The following is a 24,725-nucleotide window of genomic DNA, read 5'->3' on the forward strand; positions in this document are numbered from 1 at the left end:
CTGCTCTTTGCATTTTATAGGAAGAGGAAGAGAAAAACAAGGAAAAAAAGAAAGGCCAATATTATACTACATGAATTGAAAAGCAGACACTTCTGTTGAACCTGTGTATGTGGTTTATTACATGAATTCAGCACTAAACACCAGAGCCAGCAATGAATCAGCTTTATCCTCATTAGATGATGTCAATATTCTCCAGGGGACATGGAACCAATTCACTCAGCTAAATTTTATCAAGGAAACAGTTTGTCTAACACCAAACAGAAAACCTGGTTTCCAAATATAGAAAGTGATTGCTGACTAATAAGCTCAACAATTTTGCACACAAAACGTATTCAAGGTTTATGCAAAAGAGAAATACAATGCTGTCCAACTGCTTTTTCCCAGACCAGACTAAGCCAATCCAACCTTATGTTTGCATACCTGCAGAGCTTCATGGATATTGCCATTATAATCAATTATCTCTGTCGCACCTTGATCACCCTTCTGTCCAGGTGGTCCCTGTAATACATTTTCCATAAAAATTTTGAGACAACTGCCAAAGACTATTCTAGACTCTTAACCACTGACACATGCTTTAACTTGATTGTGTGGTGTTGGAATCTTACTGTACTTACAACATACTACTACAAAACACAAAGATTAGCATTAAAATTAAGATTGTTTTAAAAAAGAAACAAACTTTTTTAAAAAAAAAGATAAATAAGCAGGTCAGTACACAGTGACGTGTGCTGCAGTGGGAAAGCAAATATATGAAACTTTCAAGGGGAAATATTTAAGCAGTTTGATACTCTAGTTCTGTATTGGCTGTGAACAATGTCAGAACATCTGGCATGTAACATCCAGCCCACAAACTGTGAACAGGAGACTTGCAGTTGGGATGTTAGTCATATTAAAGGCCAGTTAGCAACACACGTTCCAACAGAGTCTAGTACCCAATTTCATCTCGAGTTTTAACTAGAGTTACTGCTACAATTTCAGGTCACGTGAACTGAATCTAAGAGTATAATACAAAGAGCTGTGATGAAAAGTAGACTTACCCGCGGACCTGCAGATCCTGTGTCACCTCTGTCACCTGTATCACCCTACGTAAAAATGATATTTGAAAACAGATATGCCATTTAACAATATATCACGTAGTTCTTCCCTTTCAAATATGTTTTCTTATATAAACTGGTTTAAAGGGCTGGCCTCTCATTCTAAACAGAATGTGGATCTTAATGAAAAGAAAAATCAGTGTAATGGTAAACTTGACAATGATGAACTTAGTTCTGTGTGAATTATTAGAGTGTTGTATTGGTTTAGAGTAAGAAATACTGAGGAACAAAATAAAGACAGATTACCAATTCAGTAATTTATATAACGTCCCTCTTCTAAATGACATTATTATCAAAAGCTTGAAGAAACACTAGAGAAATTAAATCACTCAGTCTGAAAACAGTCAACTTCTTCAAAGGTGTGTTTCAAAATGTATAACTTTTCTTTCTGTGATCATGACTCCACTTTCTCAACTTTCCCGCTCTGAGTCATTGCCTCCCCTACAAGTACAACATTACTGTCAGAATTAGAGTTTCTTGACTCCCTTTCTGTGAAAGGCTTAAGATCACTGCCAACTTACACATAGCTTTTTCTTCCTATTAGTAGTATGTTTGAAATGATGGAGGGAATTTCAAACATATATGCATTCATAACCCAGCATTCATAATTCATTTCACAGTCACTTCCACAGCAAGATCTTATGTTTTTATATTACTTGAAATTAATATGGGTAAGAATGCAACTTTTGCTCCTGTTGAAATCTAGAGAACTTTGGTAAAGTCATGGAAGAATGACTAATTCACCAGAGAATGACTAATTCACAAAACACATAGAAAACAGAAAACTTTCATAGGGCTAATGAAGACATATGGAGAGCAGGCTGGCGGCAGGGCATAATCAAGGTTGTGCTATCTGCCTTTCCTTTCAGTGTTGCCTTGGCAGCAGCAAGTGAACATGCCACTGAACTTTAAAAAATGAAGTTCTCAACCACTAGACTGACTTCCGTGGGCTAGATTTTCATGACAGGTATGCAGGTAAAATGAAAATTGTATATAATTTTTTGATAAAAAGGAAATTAAAAGGGATATCTTTATAATTTTGGCACCTGTGGGAGGTGCCCAGGTAGTATAGCCAAACGAGAGGCTGATTTACTCTTATACTCTCACTCTGATACTTTAATCCCTTGATTAGTTTTCCAATGCTTCTTTCTGGTGAGAATAAATGAGCTTAAATGGCACTTATTTAATCATCTCCTTAAGCACTTAAGGTCACTCTTCAAGGACCTTACAAGTACTGCAAAAAGTATCATACCGGCCTACATTGTCTTGTCACCTTTATTCTGACAGACTCAATAACCGCCTAAACAAATATATTTTCATTTTGCTTTTACTTTGAAGGAATCCAGTGGGCACAGAATTTCCACAGCAGATAAAGTAACAGAAAAAACATACATTTTATCTCTCCATATATGTGAACCAGCTATATCTATTGAGAGACGGGTGGATAGATAGAAATACTCAAAGTAGAGTATTTTAAGTAGTAAAACAGCAAAGTAACTGACAGCTCTTGCCTTTGTACGACTTCTGATCATCATATCTCAGCCTGCAGTACTGGGGATAGCACTGATTCGTAACTCACCAAAGTGTGGATCCACAAAGTTATATAATAGCACAGTCAGGTGTAGGGTCCTGGCATGTGGGAGGACTAACCCACATCAGTTACACAGAGAGAAACCAAGTTGCATGAGGAAAACCAGAGCAGAGTGGAATGGATGTTATAACAGAAAAAGGATTAGAATCACAGTGTTCAAAAGACGTAAGTTTTGACTTCAATAGCTAAATTTGGAAGTCAGAAGATTTCACTTATAAAGAACACTGCAGATTGTTACATGTTCTTTTAAAAAGATAAGCGAAGTTTCTCTGAAATGTTACAAATAATCGATCCTAAAAATCATCATGTTAATTACTCCACTAAGGACAGTTTCTTTACTACTAACCTTTGACCCTTTTGGGCCTCTAGATCCAGGTTCACCTGTTTTCCCCTGTTTGAAGGAAGATAGGAGAGAAATCATAGAGAAATGGGAGCGCAGAGAAAATGAAATTAGTAATGACTAACTACAGTATGGAACACCAGAAATACTTCATTTGATATTACCAAGATAATGAATCTGTAAAGGCACTGAATTTAATAGCGCCCAGATTAATATATTCTTTAACACCAGAGTGCAAAGGCCACAGATTCCATCCTTCCAAAGGAAAAGTAGTATTGGCGTTAGTAAACAGCAGGCATCATTAACAGTGGTTTTCAGGAATGGCCTTTGTCATTCCATAGCCCCCGAGAAACGATAGCCAAAAGACAGAGAAGATAGTTAAATATTCTAATATAAGGAGACTAAAATAGAGTGTTACCACAACTTCTTTTCCCAGCTGTTCAGCTGGATACAAACTAACAGGCCAAGGAGCACAGAATTGGCCTTATTATTTTCAAGATGCATTAGGGAAGAAAAACTTGACAGTATTGACACAGAGGGAAATATTAAGACACCACTAAAATGTAGTTAGACTGATCTCTTTCTCAGAGAGTTAGAAAACAGCATGCAAAATGGATTTTCTCTGCATTCAATAGCTACACTGGTCAAAGAGTTCAAACACTGATGCTGAAAGTTAGGGACCTGGAGGTCAGGACTTCAGCTGGAAAGAATTAGGCCAATTTCATGACAGTGTATGTAGGTAGTGCCTTTACTTTGTAGACCAAATAAGAGTCCATTCAGACTGCAGTTCCACAGCTGTGAACACAAAACTGCCATTGTCTTCTAGACTGAAGTAGAGTATTTGGCAGCATTTCCACTTAGAAGTTCACTCACCAAGTTTTGTTCTACTTCTCAGCAGGAAAAGATGTATTCATAAGGTATAAAACTAACAAAACATTTCCATTATAAAATCAGACTGACCTTTGGTCCAGGGACTCCAGGCTCACCTCGCTCACCCTTCCCAACAGGGCCCGCCTCTCCTCTGTCACCCTATTGCAACAGATACACATATATGGAAAATACTGGGCAGTCTTTAGCATGACCAAAGAAACAAAGCCAACAGAAGAAACAGAGGTTTACTTTATCTGTATTTTCAGCCTGGTGTGTAGTATCAAAATTCTAATTCCTGCACAAACTTTCAAGCCATTTTTTTAAAATACATCATATTTATGAAAACATAGTTTCTTTAGTCATGTATATTCTGGCTCTTGAACAAGTCAGTTTTGGATTCTAACATGAAAAAAGGGTATTTACTGACCTAAGTTATGAGACATCTGCCTTCAAACTTTTTGAGGGTACCAATATATATATATATACACATACATACATACATACATACATACATATATATGTATGTGTATATATATATATACATACATATACATATATATGTCTCTATATATATGGATCTATCTCAAAGCACTGCTCCATTAACTATGACTTTCCACATTTACCTCCATTAGTACAGTCTCAGTCTCTACTACTTGCTGAGGAAGTTGAATTTGACATCAGCTCTAGGGGCTTCGCATCAGAGTGCTGGCCAACCACCCTTACCTTTGTTCCTGGTAGCCCTGGCAAGCCAGGTTCTCCTTGAGGACCAATGAAACCTGGTTCACCCTTTAAAAATACGAGAGGAATGTTAGTTTATTTATTTAGCAATATGTAATTATAGTAACACTAGTTTATTTTGAATAGTATTTTCCCCTGTATTGCTTACAGCTGTCCAGCTGTGACGCAACAGTTATACAGAAGTACTTTTCATCATGGATTACTTTCATCAGTATAAATTCTTGTAGCAAGCCATCACACAGCACACGAAATGCAAATGAAGCAGAAGGTGTCAAACATGGTTTTTATGAGGTTAAGGACTGTTAATATGCAACCTGGTCTGTAGCGTAACACACTCAACTAATCAAAGCAAGTCTGAAGGCAGGAAGAGGGTTCTGAGCATTCCAAAACTTAGAAAGGGACAGTTCATTTCAGTCACGTGTAGCTTTCTATTGCAGCACATGAATAGATGGGCAGACATGGTAAGTGCATGATAAAGCAATGACAAATGGAGAGGCCAGATGGTACTGTTGTAATGTGTTAAAACCCCTTTCAAGTCAGAGACTTGAAGCACCATGGTATTCTCCCTCCTCACTCTGACAGTAAAATACTTCAGTTCTCTGCACCCAGACATCTCTGGTTGTGAACAGCTGGGAATGAGCCACAGCTCTCCTCATTCTCTCTGTGTTCTGTCCCCTTCCTTCACATTCATTTGTACAAACAGAACAGACAAATAGCAGGAATCAAGCAGAGCTGCAGCAGAAACAGCACTGAGCCATTGAGTAAGGCCCTATTTTTTTATCTGTCTCTGTGCCTGAAGAGGGACAATGGAAGATTAATAAGCCATATGCTTTCCTTCACAAACTCTCCTGAATAAGGTTTCCTGCTAATTAATCTTGCATTTTTTCCACATAAATTTGAATCAAGAAGATATGCCCACAAGCTATTATAAATTTTAAAATCAGCAGTGTAACGCAATTAATACTTATTTATTAGCCTTTTAACAATATCCCTGAACTTAAAAATTACCCATCAAATGCCTTTTCAAATAGCTAAAAGAAAGATGTGTCATAATCCTGTAGTGATACCATTACTGACAACATACAGACAGTGCAGAGGAGCAGTTGAATAATATTTCTCTTCACCTCTTTCCCTCCTTAGAAATGCAGGTATGCTGCACAGGGCGAGCAAATTATGAAGTATTCTTGCACATTCATCTGTGCTCTCATCAGCAATCCATCATTAACAGTTCAAAGCAAACCTATAACCAGAGAAATCTTTCATGTGGCTATACTGAGGGCCACAGAAAGCACTCAAAGACCCCAATTTAGATTATAAAAAAATACAAAAAATAATGAGCTTTCTTACATGAAGTTCCAGCTGGCCATGGTTGAAAATATGGCAACAAAGAAATAAACTGAGACAAACATGTCACAGAGAAGCATGTGGGGTTTTTTTGCTTTCATACAAAAGAACCCTTACAGTTTATATAAGTCTTGCACACCAGCAAGAGTAACATAAGGTTGTCATTGCAGATGGAAGCACTTAAATGTCAGTAAATGAAGAACAATGCAGCTTCAATAATTTATTTTAGAATGAGAAGGTACTCATTAGATCTATATTGTTATAATATTGAATTTTGCCAGGGCTAATTTCTTGGCCAGCTTATTATGACTTCAGGCAGAAGAAATATGCAGTGCCTACTTGATTTAATCTTTTCAGTGGTAAGGCTTAGAAGTGTCACTCAGAGGTTGATGCACAGCTTTTGAGTCAAATTCTTGCTTTTTGCTCAGGACTATACCAGTTGCATACCACAAGAAAACTTCTGGCCAAAGTCCAAGAAGAAACCCCACCTTCCCCCAAAATCTCTAAAGAGGTAAGAAAAAGATGCTTTGCCAAAGCTAGTGAAATTGATAATGAAAGAAGCTGGTGGCTTAATCAGGATAAGTAGAATACAGGTCTTACATGGCACAGTTTTAAAATGTTTTCAAATGTGGAGTGGAAAAAGTGGTGTGTTAGTAGAGACTAGGAACTGATTGTCTGAGTAGCAGCTCTGCTGAGAGAGACGCAGTGGCTGTGGTGGATGCCAAGTTGAACATGATCCAACACTGTATTCTTATCACACATGAAACAAACCGCAGCAGTTAAAACCTGGCTACATCAAAAAAACCATGCAATTCTCCCTCTATGCTGCTACTAAGCATAAGTAGATTAAAAGACAGATCTGATTTGCCATCTGAACTAAGCTTCTAAGTAAAAAGACAACATGTTTGGATGATTTAAAACTAAGCCATGTCTTCTCTAATATTTCAAATCTCTTGAGTGTATCCACAGCATAAGGCATTAGGTAAAATGCTCAACTGGGTATTACTTCTGCAACATTCAAAGTTAGTGGAGGTAACAACTGTATCAAGTTTGTTTCTGGCATTTCTGTCTCAGTTACTCAGAAGAGTAATATTTACATGAGAAGCAATGCCCATTCCTCTTACCACTTGTATCCTGCCATTATATTCTGCAAATATTGCCGACTTCATGCTTTATGCTATCTTTTGTGCCACTCAGAAAAAAAAAAGGAATCTATCAAAATTAACACTGTCAATGACATGTGAAATGTAAAGAAAACATCTCCCTCTCAGAAAGGCATGCTGGTGTCCCTGTTACACAAAGGTAAGGGAGAGACCATTATGATTAGTCCATCACACAAACAAGATTCCAGAGCCATAGAGGAATGTGGTTAGAAAATGAAGGACTAAGAGTTTTAGCTTTTTGTTGTAAATATATGACCTTTATGATTTAGCTGGCACATAGGTGCAGGAAAGCAAGACTGAAGGCTCGTTCATAACTGTACTTCGGTTTGAGAACATTGTGGCTCTGGCATTCACTGAAGCACCTCCTGTTCTTAAATCTCTTGCTTAAATGAACTCAGAATTTGTTCAAAACTACTGTGAGATGCTGAGAGGAATGGAAGGAATCAGAGTAACCGAGATTTACAATACTTTTCTAAACATCTCCCTACAACTTCTTATAATAATATCCAAGTTTTATCTAGTAAGAATCTACCACAAACTTCTTTGCCTGCCAAAGCTGGGACAAGGAATAGAAAAATCTGGAAAGAGGAGTTAAACAGTTATGTTTTGAAAGAAAGGTAAGGAACTCCCTCATTTGAAATATTGTTAGCAGCTGTACAGAAAGCCATCAGCAAGTGATGGCTCTTTTGCTTGTTCTACTTTAACCCTTTGGTACACTTAGGAAATCACTGCTTAGAAACCACCACATTGCACAGGATGTCAACAAGACAAATTTCAGCATTCAAACTTCATCTACTTTTAGGACTTGGAACAATCTGTATTAATCACAACACAGGCAGACTGGTATTTAAAAAAAATCAGCAAGCTTGTGAATTTCATCCAGTTTACAGAAGTGATGTGTTAAGATTTAAAGAATAATTTTTAGTGGCTTCATATGTTGATATTTTAAGAGACTACCTCTAACATGTGTTGTCTGTAGAAATACTAGTGGGTCAGATGGCAAATTATATAGTGCTATTCACAAACAATTTTAATGTTCATTTTTACCTCTTATCATAAAATGTCTGAACCATAAAAGGGCCCTATAATGGCATGCTGTACATTCAGCATAATGTGAGCTTCCTCAAAATTTAACATTAAAAAGCCACCTTGAAATTTACTTCAGAGGATAGTCAAAGTTTCATGAGGATTATTATCTAGACATATTCATAACTGGTTTTATGATGATCAAAGCATTTATGGGCTGAGGCAGAGACTAGCTTTGATATTAGAGGTTAACCCTAAGATGCACTTAAGTTCATGCTCACTGTCATCTTCAAGTTTTATGGAACCCATAAGTGGCTAAAACTTGGCTTAAAAAAGGTGCAACAGTTGAAATACCATTTGAAATGCTGACTGCTGTTTGAAACACCTCTAATTTGGCAAATGTTTATCCACAACGTAGTTCAAATACTATATTTGGTCAGAATTAGCCTTCGTTGCACAGATGAGACACACACCACTAGCACTATTTGAAACTTTGTTCTCACAGACAGAACTAATCCACTCTCAGTGTCTGAAATACACAGCTCTGTGCTGATACAAGCAATCATCAGAGAACAGTAGTTGTTGGATACACTGTTTTCCCACAGAAGGTTCTTCCTTCTGCAATTATTCTTCTAATGACTATAACACACATTTTCCCATCCAGATCAATGTTTGCCTAAAAAAGAAACCTGTGCTACAGGAAGGCACCCAAAGCACCAACTTTCCTGCAACAATGAAATAAATTCACTTCCATTTCTGAAATTACTATCCTACTTGTAAGTCTCAGCGTCACCTTCCTATCTCAGCTACAAGAGATTACTATATTATGTTCTCTATGCTATAGAAATGCAACTAAACCAACCTTTAGTCCATGAATTTGAAAGGAGTAATGTAATTTCCATCCTTACTCTTATCTAGTGCTATGCACTAGAATTAGCCAGAGAAATTTAAATGTCAAACTCTTACCTTTATTACATAGTTCATTGGTCCTGGAATATTTTGTTCAATGTCTGCCAAGACCATGGGAGTTCTGGACCTCCTGGGCTGACTGGCAGGTGTGCCACAAGGCAGGACACACACCTTTCCCCGGCATTCTCTTAGAAGTCTGAATGTACCAAGAAGATCAGGACTTGTGTGTGCACACCTCTGAGCTGGCAAACCATGCCAAAGCATCCAGAATGTCCTCCAATCCAGAATGGAGGATTCTGGAAAGGTGGATCCACCCCACCTTTTCCATACACAGAAAACCCAACTGTGTGGGCTTAAGGAAAACCATGACCACGCTTGAACACACAGCGTTGGACAGGCTTGGAGCTTCCAAACTCCAGCCTATAGATCTCATGTTTCTCCAAAAATTCTTGTGTCTGACAAGAATGGGCCAGCCTGCAAATTCTTCAGGAGTCACAGACCTTGGGAGACCCCAAAGTGTCCTTTCTGACAAGCACTGACATGGAAGGGTCCTCATTTTAATCACATAAAGAGACCAAGGTATGCTTGTCTTCAGTGTTACCCTGGCTCCCTTGTAGACATATTTAAAACAAAATAGTATGATGCCTTTTCCTTGCCTAACTCTACTGAAAGAATCCTGCAAAGGTGGAGATACATAGAAGAGCTAGCAAAAGAAACCCCAAACCCAGATGTAAGACAATTTGGAGAACAGATATGAAGTTATACTAAATTGATTTGGTTCATTGTTGCTTGTGTTGATTTTCTGTAAGTTGCCCTCTGCTGCCCTAAAACTTAATTTCTGAGGTTGCTATCTAACCAAAATACTGCAACTCCTGCGCTCTGGAGAGGACTGAGGGCTAAATTCTCAGGAGCCTGGAACAGAGCAATTCATGGTGGTTGATGAAGCCGTGCTTGCTCATGCCCTACCTCTGTTTGCAGCACTTAGTTCCAGTGAATTTCTCAGAAATTCAGCTGGCCTTAGACTGTACAAGTCAGAGAGTACTTTTTCACTGTGAAGGGCATTAGAGGGACTTTATATATAGCCTGATGTCCATGGGAATTTTGCTCTCAGGAACGCTAGAGTATTCAGCTCCTAAGAAGGAAATGAACAAGGTGCTAGGAAATCTGATTAAAAAAAACCCTAACCCCATTTTATAAGGTCTTTCTTAAGGCTTTTCACATCACTTCAGAATTGGCTCCAGAAATTGCCAGTTAAAACAGGTTGTCTGGCTCACTCATCGCATTTGAAACAATATCTTTACTCCCTAATCAGTCTCTAAAGTTAGAAAAACAATTGTGGTTTAGAATTTCCAAATGTGTATTTAGTCTTTATGATTCATTTAGAGTTAGAGAAGTAAAACCTTACAACCTGGCTAAAATCCTGAAGCTTCATAACAAGCCCCTATTTGCATGACATATATTGCTTTTTAGTGAGCCTAATTTTCGCCTTGCTTTTAAGTTCTGTCTGCTTAGCAAGTATGTTGCTTTGGGAGGGTACTAACAGAACCAGTAATAATTCTGATTAATTCTGCATGCATTGATCATATAATGGACTTTTTTACTTAAAGGCTAATTATAATGCAAGTCAGCATGATAACTACTTTTGAGGATTAGAATAAAGAAACTTTTTGTAATGAGCACCCAATTTTTAATTCTTCGCAGCGACTGAACTGCTAAATGATGAAGAGTCTGGCCTCATATTGTTTTCTTTAAAAAACAGTTAAGATAACAAATCTCACAAATTTTTATTGCTACTCTGAAAGATAAAGAACTTAACGGCATGCCCTCATTTTCTGACCTTATAAAAACATGTATTTGAGGCAAAAAAATACTTTCATATTACTGATGTCGTTTTCTTTGTGGATGACAAAATTCTTGATTTTGCAAAACAGCAGGATGATGGACTGTCAAATTATTCAACTATTTTCAAAATTTTAGATTTGGATTTTTGTTGTTGTTGTTGTACAAAGAAAAATTAAACTATGTCATAAAACATATGCTGTGAAGCTCAATCTTCCAGCTAGTAATAGCTTTAGAGGAAACAACATTTTGTGTTTCAGTTACTTATGTTTTAGCTTTTTCCAGGACAGATAATGAGAGTTTTCATGATTTGGAGGATATAGTTTCTGACAGATTAATAAGAACTGCATATATCTTGAAGAATGCTCCAGTAAATACTCCTGACACATGCATACCATCCAATGTCGATGATGATTTCATTTTCTGGCCTTGATTCTCAAAATTATTTCTGGGAAATTACATGTTTACCCTATGGAAGCGATTACCACCGTAAAACATGGAAAACAGAGAGCTAGGAATGAAGGAACAAAGATGTGTAACCATATACATACAGATATATGTTTGCATATATACATCCACTCTGGAAAGTGAATACTCAAAATGAATTGCACAACCGTGTAATGTATTTTATCCACCCATGCACAGAGCTACTTCTGAAAAACAGCCCACCAAATGCAAATATTAAGTCCTCTATTTTTAGATCAGTTCCCATTTGCACCCAAAACATGCATTCTTATAGTTTACTACTCAGTATTTAACCTATACTACACTACACATTTCCCTCTGCTCAGGCAGATGACCCGCTTTCAAGAACACTGTATGTGAGTAATGAAAGGTTGGAAATTTATCCACACTTTAATATTTCCATATATATATATATATCAGCTAAGGCAAGTGCATATCAGAGAGAAATTAATTCCCTCAAATTCCAATTGCTGCAGTTAATGTGTTCAGCACATCTCTGTATCCAGGATTTGGAGGTGCCTGTCACAAAGTCAGCCGGTCCTTTCCAGCTCCTGAGTCCAGGCTAGAAAGAATTCTGAATATGGGGACCTACTGGATAAAAATGAACTGAAGCCTGGGCAAGAATATCTGAGTACTGGAGAAAATGGAGAGAGAGACAGGCCCTGCAGGCTTCCTGTTAACAGTGACTGACAAGGAAGAAAAAGAGGAAGAAGAATGGAAATATCAAAAAGAAAAAATGCATTAGGTAAATGTGCACAGCCTTCCTAAGAACTCCTGTGAGAAAAAGGGAATTTGCAGAACTTTCCTGTAGATGGTGAATGGCATTGACTCCAAAATAAAATGCTTAGAGCTACCATTTACTTCAGATTTCCTTTAATTTTGCTGCCAGATTATAAGAGTAATATCTAAACACAAAAGTTTCAACAACAGTTGCTCTCTTTTCTACAAGAGTTTTAACAGGACATTAACTTCTGTGCATCCAGCTAGAAAATTCTGTCTCTCATTTTCTCTGAAAGTTCTCTTTTGTAACAGGACTAACTGGGTGAAAGTAGTAATAACACTTCTAGAGCTTAAAAAATAATTTCTGTGGAGCAGAGAGGCTTTCAGCCTTTGCACGGAATTAGGAAAGTCACAGGGTAAGATCTCTGAGTAGGTACAGAAAAAAAAAAAGAAATTTAAGTACAGAAGAAAATTAAAACTGTTTTTGCTCTCACAAAAAGAAAAAGGACATAAACGTGATTCAAATTCCCATATCCCTATCCAGGTTCTTCTGAAACCTTGCTCAAGCACAGCCCCAGGGAATTCAACCCAAAGTAATTGTACAGAAAGATACAAGATGTTGCATACTGGCAAGTCTATTAAATCAGCCAGTTCCACTGGATTTTAAAATACAGAAAGCTTTCCCTACCTCTCAAAAGCAGAAAGGCTAAGAAGCCGGTCTTTCCTTATGTCAAATCATTCAGCAGTTCTGTTTGCTTGAACAGGATAAAATAAAAATTTATATGCACTCATAAGCTTTGGTTCAGTATCTGTTTAAAAAACTGACGGACAAATGCCAGGAATGTCACTGAAAATCTAGATCTTGCATAAAGTGTTGCTACTGAGAAGAGGCTTGTGTTCTGTGAAGGCTTCTCACTCAGTGAAGAAGTTGAGAACTGTACAGACTAAATTCCAGAAAATGCAATGCAATGGATTTGAGAGATGTCTGACATTAGAATGAATAAGGGTATGCATTACATTACAGTAAGCAAGTGCTGCTTTGTATGTATCTTCCCACAAAAGTTATGAGATAAAACAGATATATGAAGTTTGTGTTTCACAGACAGGCTTCTGTGTCTGCTTGGCATCAGTTCAGGGATAGCAGAGTGATGAGTTAATATTCTGTGTTTAGGTGCCTTACTTGCTTCCCAAGTGACAGGGTGGAACACATTCAGGGGCTCATTAAGTTTCCAGCCATTCCTAAACAGCAACAGGTGCTTGAGTAACGTTTCTCCAGTCTGTCATAGACAGCTTCTTCACTGTCTTGGAGACAACTAACTGCACTTATGTTTCCTCCATGGCACCAACTGACAAGGAGAGATCAAAAAGGAACAGGAAGAACTCTCAAAACATCCGCATGTGCATAGTGAATGGGTCTAGAAAAGTAAGTAATAAAAGACCCTGCTGCATACTCTGCATTCAGATATGATACTTGCATGTCCATCCAATGTTGCTGCTCATTCAGACTCCAGTATCACATTCAACCAAGTCCTAACAGGTTCCCAGAAACATTGATTAATTAATTGAAATGGCATTACAAGAAGCTGAAACTTTCTCAGTGATTAGTATCTATTAATCCTTTATGTATGTTCAAGCACACTGGACTGAATGTCTTGGGAAGCTTCTTCAACCATAAGAAGAAATATGAGATGTAGCTGGACAGATATGGTCCATTGCCTGGCATGGCATTTGTGTTTTCATAGGTTGGTTTAGCATGTGTAAAGAGTGCTATGTATGTTTACAGTTACCTAAAACATTTCATAATACACTCTGCTACCACAGAGATTAATTCACAAGGAAGCAAATTTCAGTTCAACTAAGAGATTTAAAGAAAAGGGAACTTACTATTTAATATTTAAGAACTACATCCAGGAATCTTCTATGAGTAGAATATTCCTGTATCTTGATCTACTTTTCTTTACCTCTCACAAAGTTTGGAAACAGTCTGAAAAATCTCTGCCAACAGCTACTGGGCTGGCACGCAAATTCACAAGAATGTTGTCATCCGTTTGCTAGGAAAAACTTCCCTTATGGAAACTTACATATTGTGACAAGTTCCTAGATGTCAAAACAACATTGTGAGAGGTTTGTACTATTTCTTTCACATTATACATACCATCACTGCATATCACTATTAAAAGAATAGCAAAGACATTATCTTGGAGAGTTTTATAAAGTCCTGAGAAATCTTTGAAAATACTGTAATCAACAACAAGGATCGATCAGGGGAAAAAAAAAAGAGAGAGGAAAAAAAGAAAAACAGAAAAAAAAAAGAGAAAAAAAGGAAAAAAAAAAGACCATAAGGAAGTCACTGCTACAAATAGGATTCCTCTCTGTTTTGTGTGGTAACAACATGATGGCACCAAGTGATTGCAAATCCAGACAATTGGGTTTCCTCCATGTTCAAATTTCTCATCCTGTCACTGCTATTCCAAAGTAACTTCAATCAACACCAGTTCCCTGGAACTTTGTTTCTCCACAAGATAATGCTGATGTTGTTTTTGGAAATTGATGTGATGATTTTCCCATGGTGGGACATAAATCTTAGCTAAAACAGAGGGTGAGAAAAGGGGGCAAATACTACTTTTTCTTTGCTGAGGATTGTCCATTGTCTTAACTCCAGCCATTCTCTGGTTTCTGCTACTTCTTTTCATGCCACAGACATAGCTTTCAGTGACAGAAATATCCAGGTTTTTTTCTACAGACTGCTTAATTACATAGAGTTGAATGCCTTGAATTGAACAACACCCATCCTGTAAGCCTGATGTGACCAGATGTGCTTTGCTCTCTCCTGTGCACATTCTACTAGCTTGCTTGTCACCATCTATGGCGCAGACAGCCACCTCAACGCAGAATTGCACTAGATGAAATTTCTTCACTGAAACACCACCAGTCTCCCTCTGGACTAGATTTTAAATAGAAGACTGCACTTCCCTAAATGATTAATATTTGACCAAATGATTCCATTTTACTCTGCAGGCAACTGCACTGTTTTTCCACTGTACCCACTGAATTCGGAAACAAGTTTCACTGGGCAAAACTACCGCACTTCATCCATTTTTCACTTCACTTTTTGCCTTTCAGGTGATTTCAAAAGCTGCCCCTCTGAGCCAGCCTTACTGCCAACAAATAATTTTCCCAGAGCAGACGCTCAGATGTAGACTTTTTTATTTATTGGTTAAATTCATGGACATGCAAGGTCTGCATGAAGATGGAAACCCCAAAGACCAGCCACAACTCCAGTTGCTTTTGGCATGTGTTCCCAGGATGAGTGCCCCAGGCAAGTGCCCCAATGACCTTCAACTGAGCTACTCTTTGCTCACAGTTAAAGTAAATAGAATAGGGATTGCTGCCAAAGGTCCTTATAAAAATAGTTTAACCACACAAGACTCTCTTCTTACATGATCTTCACTAGTCAGTATAGGATTCAGTATTGCAGAAAACGAACAACCTCCCTGGGAACTGTATTTTCAGCTGCTACAACACACAAACTCTAATATGCACATTCAATTCTGCCCGTAATTCATTAGGAACACAGAAGGGACATTATGCTTCAATGCTGTGGCAATTCACAGGTCCCTTAAGAAAACTGCTGCAAATATTACATTCCATTACATAAATCCTGAACCCTACCACAATGGACAAGAATTTAGTCTCTGACTTATCCTCCTTGTTACGGGAGGGAGAAATTATAAAAACTGTCTCCTCAAGGCATACACAGGCCCGTGCTGGAATGCAAAGATTTTGTTTTCTGAAAGAACAGTCTTTTCCATGAAGGAAAAGCGATCATTCTAATCTGTACTCACTCAGGATATGTGAATTCACTCGCTCTGTGCAGAATTATACAGTTATAGCTCAAACTGCACAAGTGTCTGCAATTCCCAATGCAACTACGTAGAACTCAACCAACCACGTGTCTTTTGAATCAACTTGCCTAAAGATTCCAGACAAACTGGAAGCCAGAGACTAAACCAGGTATTGGGTCAGGGACTGTACCTTATACTGACAAGAGTCTTACTAAAACATTTTGACTTGTCAGTGGAAATCACTGCTGTGTAATGGAGCACAGCGTATTTTTGTCGACAGAACCAGTTCTCCACATCCTGTGTATAATTAATGCAGTTCTCTGGCTGGAGGCTTGGTAAATTCAGTAGACTATTGCTACTGGAAAGCACACATCAAAGTGGAAACCAAATAAAACTTTGATGACAAGACTCTTCCATTAAATAAAAAAAAAAAATAAAACCCTCTACTATTTTAGATTTTAAAAAAACCCCAAACCTAGAATGCAATGTTCTACTGACATTATAATGTAAGATACACTGTTTGCCTACTCATAGACACTTAATCAATTTTCCATCTGAAACATTTCCATGCCAACTCCTAGTTTAATACCACAGACTCAGAAGATGTAAGACAAGTACAGCAAGTCCATTTGAGCCAAATTCTTGCAGTTCGCCCTCTTTGTGATGTCCCCCCAATACAACAGATACAAAGTTTATTTACCTTTATTCCAGGGAGTCCAGGAAGCCCAGGAAGACCTGGTTCACCCTACATGGGAAAATTACATAATATTACAGACATTATTCAGTTATGGTCACTATCCAGCGAACACCCCTGTAAATTGTGCAGGAAGATAAAAGAGCATGAATGACTGCTGGTCAGCTCCAGCAGGACCGATATTTTCAAAATATCTGACTGTCTTAAATGTACAATGAGTAAGAGTTGTGTTAAGAACTTAGGTATCTTCTGGGAACCTTGAATGTGAAGATGACACCTAGACTGAAAATCCATGTCAGTAAAGCCAAATATGAATTCTCCTTAGCCTTCAGCAAAAGGGAAGAAAACAAGCAGCACTGGTTCATTTTACACACTGTCATTTAAGTTCCATACTTACAACAGATGTTTAATTCTGTTCCATTCCCAACTCTGAGCTAGATATTGTGCTGTGTAACTGCCTGACTTAGCTACAAAGCAATTCAGAAGAGCTTAGTTTAAATTGCATGATTCAAGCAGGACTGCATAATTATAACTGGGCCATCAATTTTATGGAGCTATCCATAACATCATTTCAGAGCTTGCTATTTATCTATGAATATACACGGTGCCATGAAGGACAGTGGGAGTGTAACCTTTTACTGCTTTACCCAGAAAAGCCTTGCTTATTTAAAATTGCAATTTAAAGAGCTACAGAACTGCATTTGCAAGGGTAATTTTTTAACAGGTATTCAAAACTGAATGTATTAATTTTGAAATTAAGTTGAAATTAGTCTAAGACAAGAATGACAACATTCTCACAAATGGTCATTTTGAGATATCAGCTAAATGGAAAAATGTTGTCCAGGGATATAAAGATGATGAAGAGGAAAAAAAGAGCAATAACATGTGAAGAAATCATTATTTTAAAGGCTGGAGATTTTATTTTAATATAGAGGTGGATTCTAACCAGCACTTTGGATCTGAATATTCCCTGAACTTTCTGGAAGCTTAGGTTTGAACTCTGAAGTCAACTTTTACCTTTATAATGAATTGAACTATAATCCCAGATTTTGTACACTCCTGAGCTTTATAGAAATACAGATTTCAACTCTGTGGTTTGGGCTGATTCATACAGATTGTGCTATTAAAATATCTTACATGTCTGTGTAAACACATGCTTACATACATTCCTACACTCACATAAACAAATGTACACATACACAAACATAAATACATGTATACATAAGATAGATGTTCATCAAACTACTGTACCCAAAAACACTTCTTTGAGGCAGTAATATTGAATAGACTTGAAATGTTCATAACAAAATTACATTCTGCCACAAACTGAAAGACACAATAGACAGGCTGTAAATCACTTTACCAAATGGAGTGATTTTCAAGTGGTATAGAAGGATCTGATAACAGCATCTTTGTGCATTTTAGTTTCTCCAAAATTCTAACTGTTCAAATTGCCTAAAAGCACAGGAAAGATTCCAGTCTCAATATATTAACTATAAAATCAGATAGAAGAACAGAGGCTAGGATGCCATTTTCAACAGACACTAATATTTTTTGGTATGTTCACTAACACTTTCTAAAGCAGAAAATGGGTTATCACTTGCAAAAGAATAATCCTTTAAAAGGCCTCTATTGCACTAACAAAATGTTAACTCCAAACATTTTTTGCGTGGCCATACATACAAAACTACAACCATGAACTTTTCTCATCTAATTGTGGAGACACTGTTTTTCACTTCTAAGCACAGCATTTGAATATTTATAACTGATAATATAATAGTATTGCTGCGGTAGGTCACTATTTAGTCTTGGGACAGAGGTAAGCCCCACAGACTCACACATAACAAGCAGAAAGAATCCAGCAAAGCCAGTTCAGAGTCCCAATCTAAAACAATTAAAATGCCCCTCAAAGATACATTAAACAATGTGAAACACAATTAAATAAATCACTATTTCTTACCTACAAATGGTATTGTAGATGAATGCATAATATTTTCTTTTCTGGACTCTTCCTAATATCTGAGTACAATTTATGGGAAGAAATATTTTTAAGGAAACCAAAGCTGTATACTAACTCTTTCATAATGTTCAGCTTGGCACTGCAGGTCATCCTATCACCTCTGCACACAATCACACAATATGGCACAAAGCAGCCTTGTCAGATTGCCAAAATACTGTCTCATTTCATTTCATGTAAATAATATTCAGGTGGGCAGCTCAATATATATCTGTCCTTAGAAGATGGATAAGGAACAACTAGAAGGAGAGGAAGAAAAGAAGATACAGGAAGGAAATAGGAATGGGACAAGTATTCAGGAAGAGGGAAAAGTATTCAGATGACATAGATGGCAGAGACATGCCTCTAGTTGGAAAAAGAGCCCCCCCCAATCTCTGGTGGGGTAACAAGTCCCTGCTAAGCAGGGGTGCAGAGCAGCAGACGTGGGGCATCTGTCTGGAGAAGGCATGCTGCATAAGCGCATTATAGGAGCTGCTGGTTTGGGCTGGGACATGAACATGGCATAGTGGAAGCTTATGATGTGAATGGAAAGAACACACTAAGCCCCCCCTGGTGTGAACAAGAAGCTGAGATTATAGAAAGTTTGAACTGCGTACCCCTCACTCACCCATGCTGCCTAAATGAGATCAAACCTGAGTGCCCGGGGACTGAGATCGAGGAGCCTGCTGATAAATCACTGCTAGTTTTGCCTCCATGGCAGCCACCTAATGACAGTATGAATCTCCACAGGCTCTTAAGTGCATTTTCTGGTTTATTACCCAAGCAAAGCATGCAATGCAGAATGCACACACCAAATGACTCCGTAGATTAGACAGCTTTAAACAACTTTGATTACCTCTCCTAATTAAAACTGTATTTTACTAAAGAACTGCATTTTCAACCATAATAGTCTTTGTTTAGTATCCTACAATTGATGACAGTTATAATTTTCAAACAAAAAGACTTAATTTCTTATTTATTTCTTATTTATATGTGGTTTGGGGTTTTGCTTAGTCACCAAAAGACCTCGAGTATTAGAAAACGGTTGTACTGCCATTCATTATATAGAATTTTAGTTCTTGATTGTCTGTCTGGAATATCTGCTACCTGAACTTGCAGTTGGACTCTGCTCCGCTCTGGCAGCAGTGGCTAATTTTCAATATTGTAAGAGGCAAGAATGGTACCAATGGCTCTCAAGGGAAACCAAATATTGCAATTCAAAAAATCTGGTTTTCTCATTGTGTCATTGCTCTCCCTGCAGGACCTGCCTCCTACTCTCATGAAAGGGAGCTGAATGCACAGCATTTACTGTTTGATGTACTACGGATTCAAAGAGCAAATTCCCCAGCTTCAGATGGCCTCATGCAGCACAGAGTCATTATAACTCCTGCAGAACCTTTACTGCAGAAGCAGCCTCAGCCGCACAGCACCCAGGGGCATTTCTTCCCCTGGAAGGAAGAACAGAGCAGCATTACCTGGTCTATGTCCTTCCAAACATACCACATGCCTCTGACAGTTTGATTCCCCTTACAGGAATATATGAAAGGGATTCTAGTCAATCCTTATTTTGTTCCCTAACAGGTACATGTGAAAAAAGATTCTAGTCAATACTTATTTTCTTCCTAATGAGATGTAATAATGTACCATAGTCTGAAGGTTAATAGTCAGTCAAACATGCAGGGTTAGCTTGTGATCACTGAAGGAACAGAGCCATTCTTTGTTAGTCTCACCGGCTGCAACTGCATAGGTTTTCAATACAAGAAGTGTGCTGTGGCTAGAAGGGAAGGTGGGTTAGTCTAATATCACTTTTCATGTTAATTAGTATCATCATTCCTGTGCTTTTTTAAAATACAAAATGAACATACACCAAATATGTACAGGCCTTGGCCAGCTAAACTGTACAGCCTTGGGCTAATCTGAGTACAGGGACCAGGGGTAACATTGATGTAACATCGTTTATCACAAATCCAACAGAAAAGGAAAACTGAACAATTCCAAGTAATACCTTTTGTCCAGGCCGTCCGGATTCACCAGGTTCACCCTAAAGGAAACAGATGAAAGATGAGATCTGAATAAATGAATTAAAGATAAAGATATAGAAAATCATAACATTAATGATATCCACAGTGTCTGTGACACTGCAAAGTAACATGGACCAACCACCCCTCTTCTACCTTCACAACTGCTTTAAAAGCACATTACCTTGATTCCTGCAGCAGAAGAACCAGGGTCACCCTGATACAAAATCCACAAGAAATAATCACACTTATTACATATACAGTTTTCCAGGAAACACTTATAACAAATCATGTAAGACTATGGCAACATTATATGGCAAAATAACTATACAGCAAGATTGCCTGTTCTTGGTGCGGCTACACAGGAATTTAACTAATGAATTCAATCAGCGTGACTCAGAAAAGGAACAGTATTGTTGTCAAGATCATGCAGAGAGATTTAGTTTCACTCACCCAAACAGTGTAACAGTTAACCTCAAATTTTACAACTAATAATGTAGACATAGTAATTGCAGATTTTGTATAAATGCACTTCACAAAGCCAGAAGAAGGGACATACTTTGACATCTCTAAATTGCTGATCTACATTAAAATAATTTACTGCTATTTGAAAAGAATATGAGCAATGATTTTGACCTAATTCTACAGAGGGTAAGTGTCAGGTCTCAACTGACAAAATTTTTTGTGCTAATGAAGGCTCACCTTCAAAGAAAGCCCCAGTGACTTATGAGTTTATCTCCATCGGGGCTGGTCATAGCTCTATTTCCTCAGCACTTTAGCTGAAGAAATATATTTAAACTGATAGATCAATGCAGTGATGTGTTACACCTTACAGGATGAGCTAGCTATGGTAATGTACATATTCAAGAAAGGTCTCTGTTCTGAGGAGGCATTTAGAATTCAAAAAGATTTGCCTGTGTTTCACTGAGTTGACTGGATTTGATAGGCAGTGATAAGTACAAGGACAGAGGATCAGTGAGTGACCGGGCCAAGGAAGCTTTTAGCTTCCAGTTTTCTACAATTGTCACAGGATACTTAAAATTCTTGTACACTCAATAAGTTGTTTTCTTTTCCTTAAACAACACGTTGAAGAAAAAAGAAAAAAAATACTGAAAAGTTTTCTAGTCAAACTATATACTACTGAAGATGGCTAGAGTACTATATATTTGAAAATAAATTTGAAAAATTGTTTCCTTATTCAAAATAAATGTACATCATTTGCTGGAAGTAACAAGTTGCTACATAGCAGAAATATCAAGCTCCCACAGCCTGCTAGTGATTTACATAGGTAGAATAGAAGTCAGTACTGTAATGCACTTTGAAGATGCATAAGCAAAATATAAATGCTTAATATTCTTTGTGCTAAAATACAAATAGGGATACCCGTTCCTGATGTTTCAGTGAAGCTGCAGGAAGCATTCTGTAAATGCCGTTGCTTTAAAGTTGGTTTGGGTATGGAGTCTCTTTGGTATTATCTTACAAAATTAAACAGTACCAGTTTACGTGCTCATTGTCCTTTAAAGAACAGGAGTAACAGCTACTGCAGCTTGCTCTTGTGTGAAGAAAACACAAAAATCAGTATTATGAAGGGCTGATACATGCATGGAAACCTGAGCTGCCTCATTTTGATAGACACGCATGAGTGATACTGCTAATATCCCTTACAAGCATGTACAACTGGAAGCCTCAAGGACTTTTTATAGCTATGAAGTGGCAAAGCAACTGGTAAGACACATTAGCCAGTTAAACATTTTAAAGGGTAATGATGGATACGGAGAAGATAAGACACAAAATGGTTACAAGCCATCTTCATGCAAGAATAAAAATTAGTATCAGATTAAAGAAAAAATTACAGTACAGCATGTTCTCAATTCACTGATAAGTCAAACAATCCATGAATGAAGAAAATTTAGCAGGTGAACACGTGAAAAGAAGGAATATATTTGGTAGTTTATAGGGACCAAGGCTACAGTGGAAGAATACAGAAATCGAGTTTGGCATTAAGACTGTCTTCAAAGTAGGACAATTCAACAAAGACACTTTAATTCTAAAGTCTCAGGTTGAGAATAAAGCACCCAAGTCCACATTTCTGAGAGTCACTAGGTACAGTGGTTGAGAAAACAAAACTACATTAATTGCACTAACAGGAACCTGCTCCTAAAGCAAGTCTGAAACTGTTGTCACCTGGTATCTCTCTCTCACCATATAAATAAAATTTAGTGTTTATCTCACAGAAACATTATTTAAGCCTTTAAAGAAATGTTTTTAATTTTTGTGAACTATGGATTAAATCTCTTAAGCATATGTGTAGCATTATGATCCACTGTAATGTTCTCTGCATTTATTTATGTAAAATTAATGCTGTTTACTAAGCAAGAAGGGTCTGTACATGTATGCGGCTGAACACCTGAGAACTGAGTGGATACCAGACTTATCTCATCTCTGAATACATATAGCAGCTCTCTTACAAATGCACTTTTTAAAAAGAGTCTTATTAAGTCTTATAATACAGACAAAAATACAAATAAAAAAGAAATATAGGAAAAAAGTCAAGTCTACTTCTTGAGCATATTTATTAAATGTGTCTGAAATAGTCATTCTGATTTCCTCTGCCACTTAAATGATTAGCAATTTCTGGGTAAACTCATGCTGAATTACACATAATGATCATAGAGCAAAAAACTTCTCCTATGCTGCAGAACAGGAAAGAATACAAACCCTGTTAAGTAGGCTCAAGTGTACTGTAATGACACCAAGTTTAATACTTACTCCTAAATTATCTGTCAAAACCCACCTCCTAAGCTCTCTAGAAAGTGCTGTTTGCAGAGTTGCCTATCGGGAACTTTAAGCTGCAGCTCTCCTATAAGAACTGTTTTGGTTTTTTTTTTTTCTGTGTGGTAGACTGTCTTGTAGGCAGGGAAAATGGAGGAAAAATAATGAAAATCAACAAAGTCACAATTCTGTTAAGTCCTGCAAAAATTAATGCAGAGGATTCTAATCTGTTATAGTTAAAGCAATGCACTCCAAACAAACAGAATATATTTCCATGTCACCACTCCACCTCTGAAACTCATATGAAACCCAGAAGAGATGGGAGACTTCTGCATTATGAAGTTCAACAGGTTTATTGAAATTTCTTCAGATACGGCAAAATCAGAAGTCTCATGATGACCTATATTTTCCACAAGTTGGTCCCACTTAGACTGCCAAACTGCTGAAAGCTCACATAGAAATATTTAAAACTTTATACTTGGGCAGAAACAGGGAGATGTGCACACTGCTAATCACAGTGCAGTATGGGCATTCTAGTGGATGCAAGTTCACTCTCAGAGTTGATAAAGTAGAAAATCAACAAGTAAAGCAGCACTAGGCTTCCCAGAGAGATTATTAACTTCCCATTTACTTGCTGCAGAACTATCTACCTGAACAACAATCTCGTACTTCTAACAGATTATATTCTTAAACCACATAAAAGTGGATCATGTTACTGGCATACACTGTATAACTAAGGTTCTTAAGACTTTCATCTGGGTTAATAAGCATGACTGCAGATAAAGTATTATTTAAATGAAGTTCGAAAATCAAATAACTTGACTATTGTTAAATCTGATGTCTGTTTTTAATTGCTGACTTTAGAATATACCCCAAAAAATCCTTGTGCTCTTCAAAGTGTAGTTTTACTGTATCCAAAGGTCCTGAGGGATTTGCACGCATTCCTTACCAGCTTGATAAATCCATCATAAATTTCTCCTTGCACTGAACTGATGTGAGGTGGTTAAGCATTACATATGTGAGGGTACAAGAAAAAATTTCTATGTTTCTGCCGAAGTGCAGTCACTAAAGTAAATGTTTTTAGAAGCATATGAATTCAAAAGTGATGGCCAGAATAGATCAATATGTCTGACTCTTTCTCCTGTGCAACACACGCTTTACCCTGACTGCTAAAGACTATGACTTGTTTAAGCAAACCACATTGAAAATCCATGTTATTTTTTTTTTCAGTGATACAGCACAAGTCTCACATGTGCTAAAATGAAACTAAGGAAAATAAAAATTTTGACAAAGTCTATTCT

The 24,725-nt window shown here is 37.4% G+C and overlaps 1 protein-coding gene and 1 long non-coding RNA gene across 2 annotated transcripts in view; one reads left to right on the plus strand and one right to left on the minus strand.

The window, feature by feature from the left end:
- Positions 1-24,629, plus strand: part of LOC135413020 (uncharacterized) — a 38,482-nt gene extending 13,853 nt beyond the window's left edge. Inside the window, exon 3 of the long non-coding RNA XR_010430074.1 lies at positions 19,896-24,629. This is a non-coding gene — a long non-coding RNA (uncharacterized LOC135413020). The remainder of the gene's footprint in view (positions 1-19,895) is intronic.
- COL25A1 (collagen type XXV alpha 1 chain) overlaps positions 1-24,725 on the minus strand; it is a 313,222-nt gene that overhangs the window by 35,720 nt on the left and 252,777 nt on the right. The window contains exons 16-23 of the mRNA XM_064652084.1: positions 20,837-20,869; positions 20,640-20,675; positions 16,645-16,689; positions 4,619-4,681; positions 3,986-4,054; positions 3,032-3,076; positions 1,038-1,082; positions 421-498 (exon numbers count right to left, since the gene is read on the minus strand). Of these exons, the coding sequence (XP_064508154.1) occupies positions 421-498; positions 1,038-1,082; positions 3,032-3,076; positions 3,986-4,054; positions 4,619-4,681; positions 16,645-16,689; positions 20,640-20,675; positions 20,837-20,869 (414 nt within the window). The remainder of the gene's footprint in view (positions 1-420; positions 499-1,037; positions 1,083-3,031; positions 3,077-3,985; positions 4,055-4,618; positions 4,682-16,644; positions 16,690-20,639; positions 20,676-20,836; positions 20,870-24,725) is intronic.

This window comes from Pseudopipra pipra, chromosome 4 (assembly GCF_036250125.1).
Source record: "Pseudopipra pipra isolate bDixPip1 chromosome 4, bDixPip1.hap1, whole genome shotgun sequence".
Classification (NCBI taxonomy): Eukaryota; Metazoa; Chordata; class Aves; order Passeriformes; family Pipridae; genus Pseudopipra; species Pseudopipra pipra.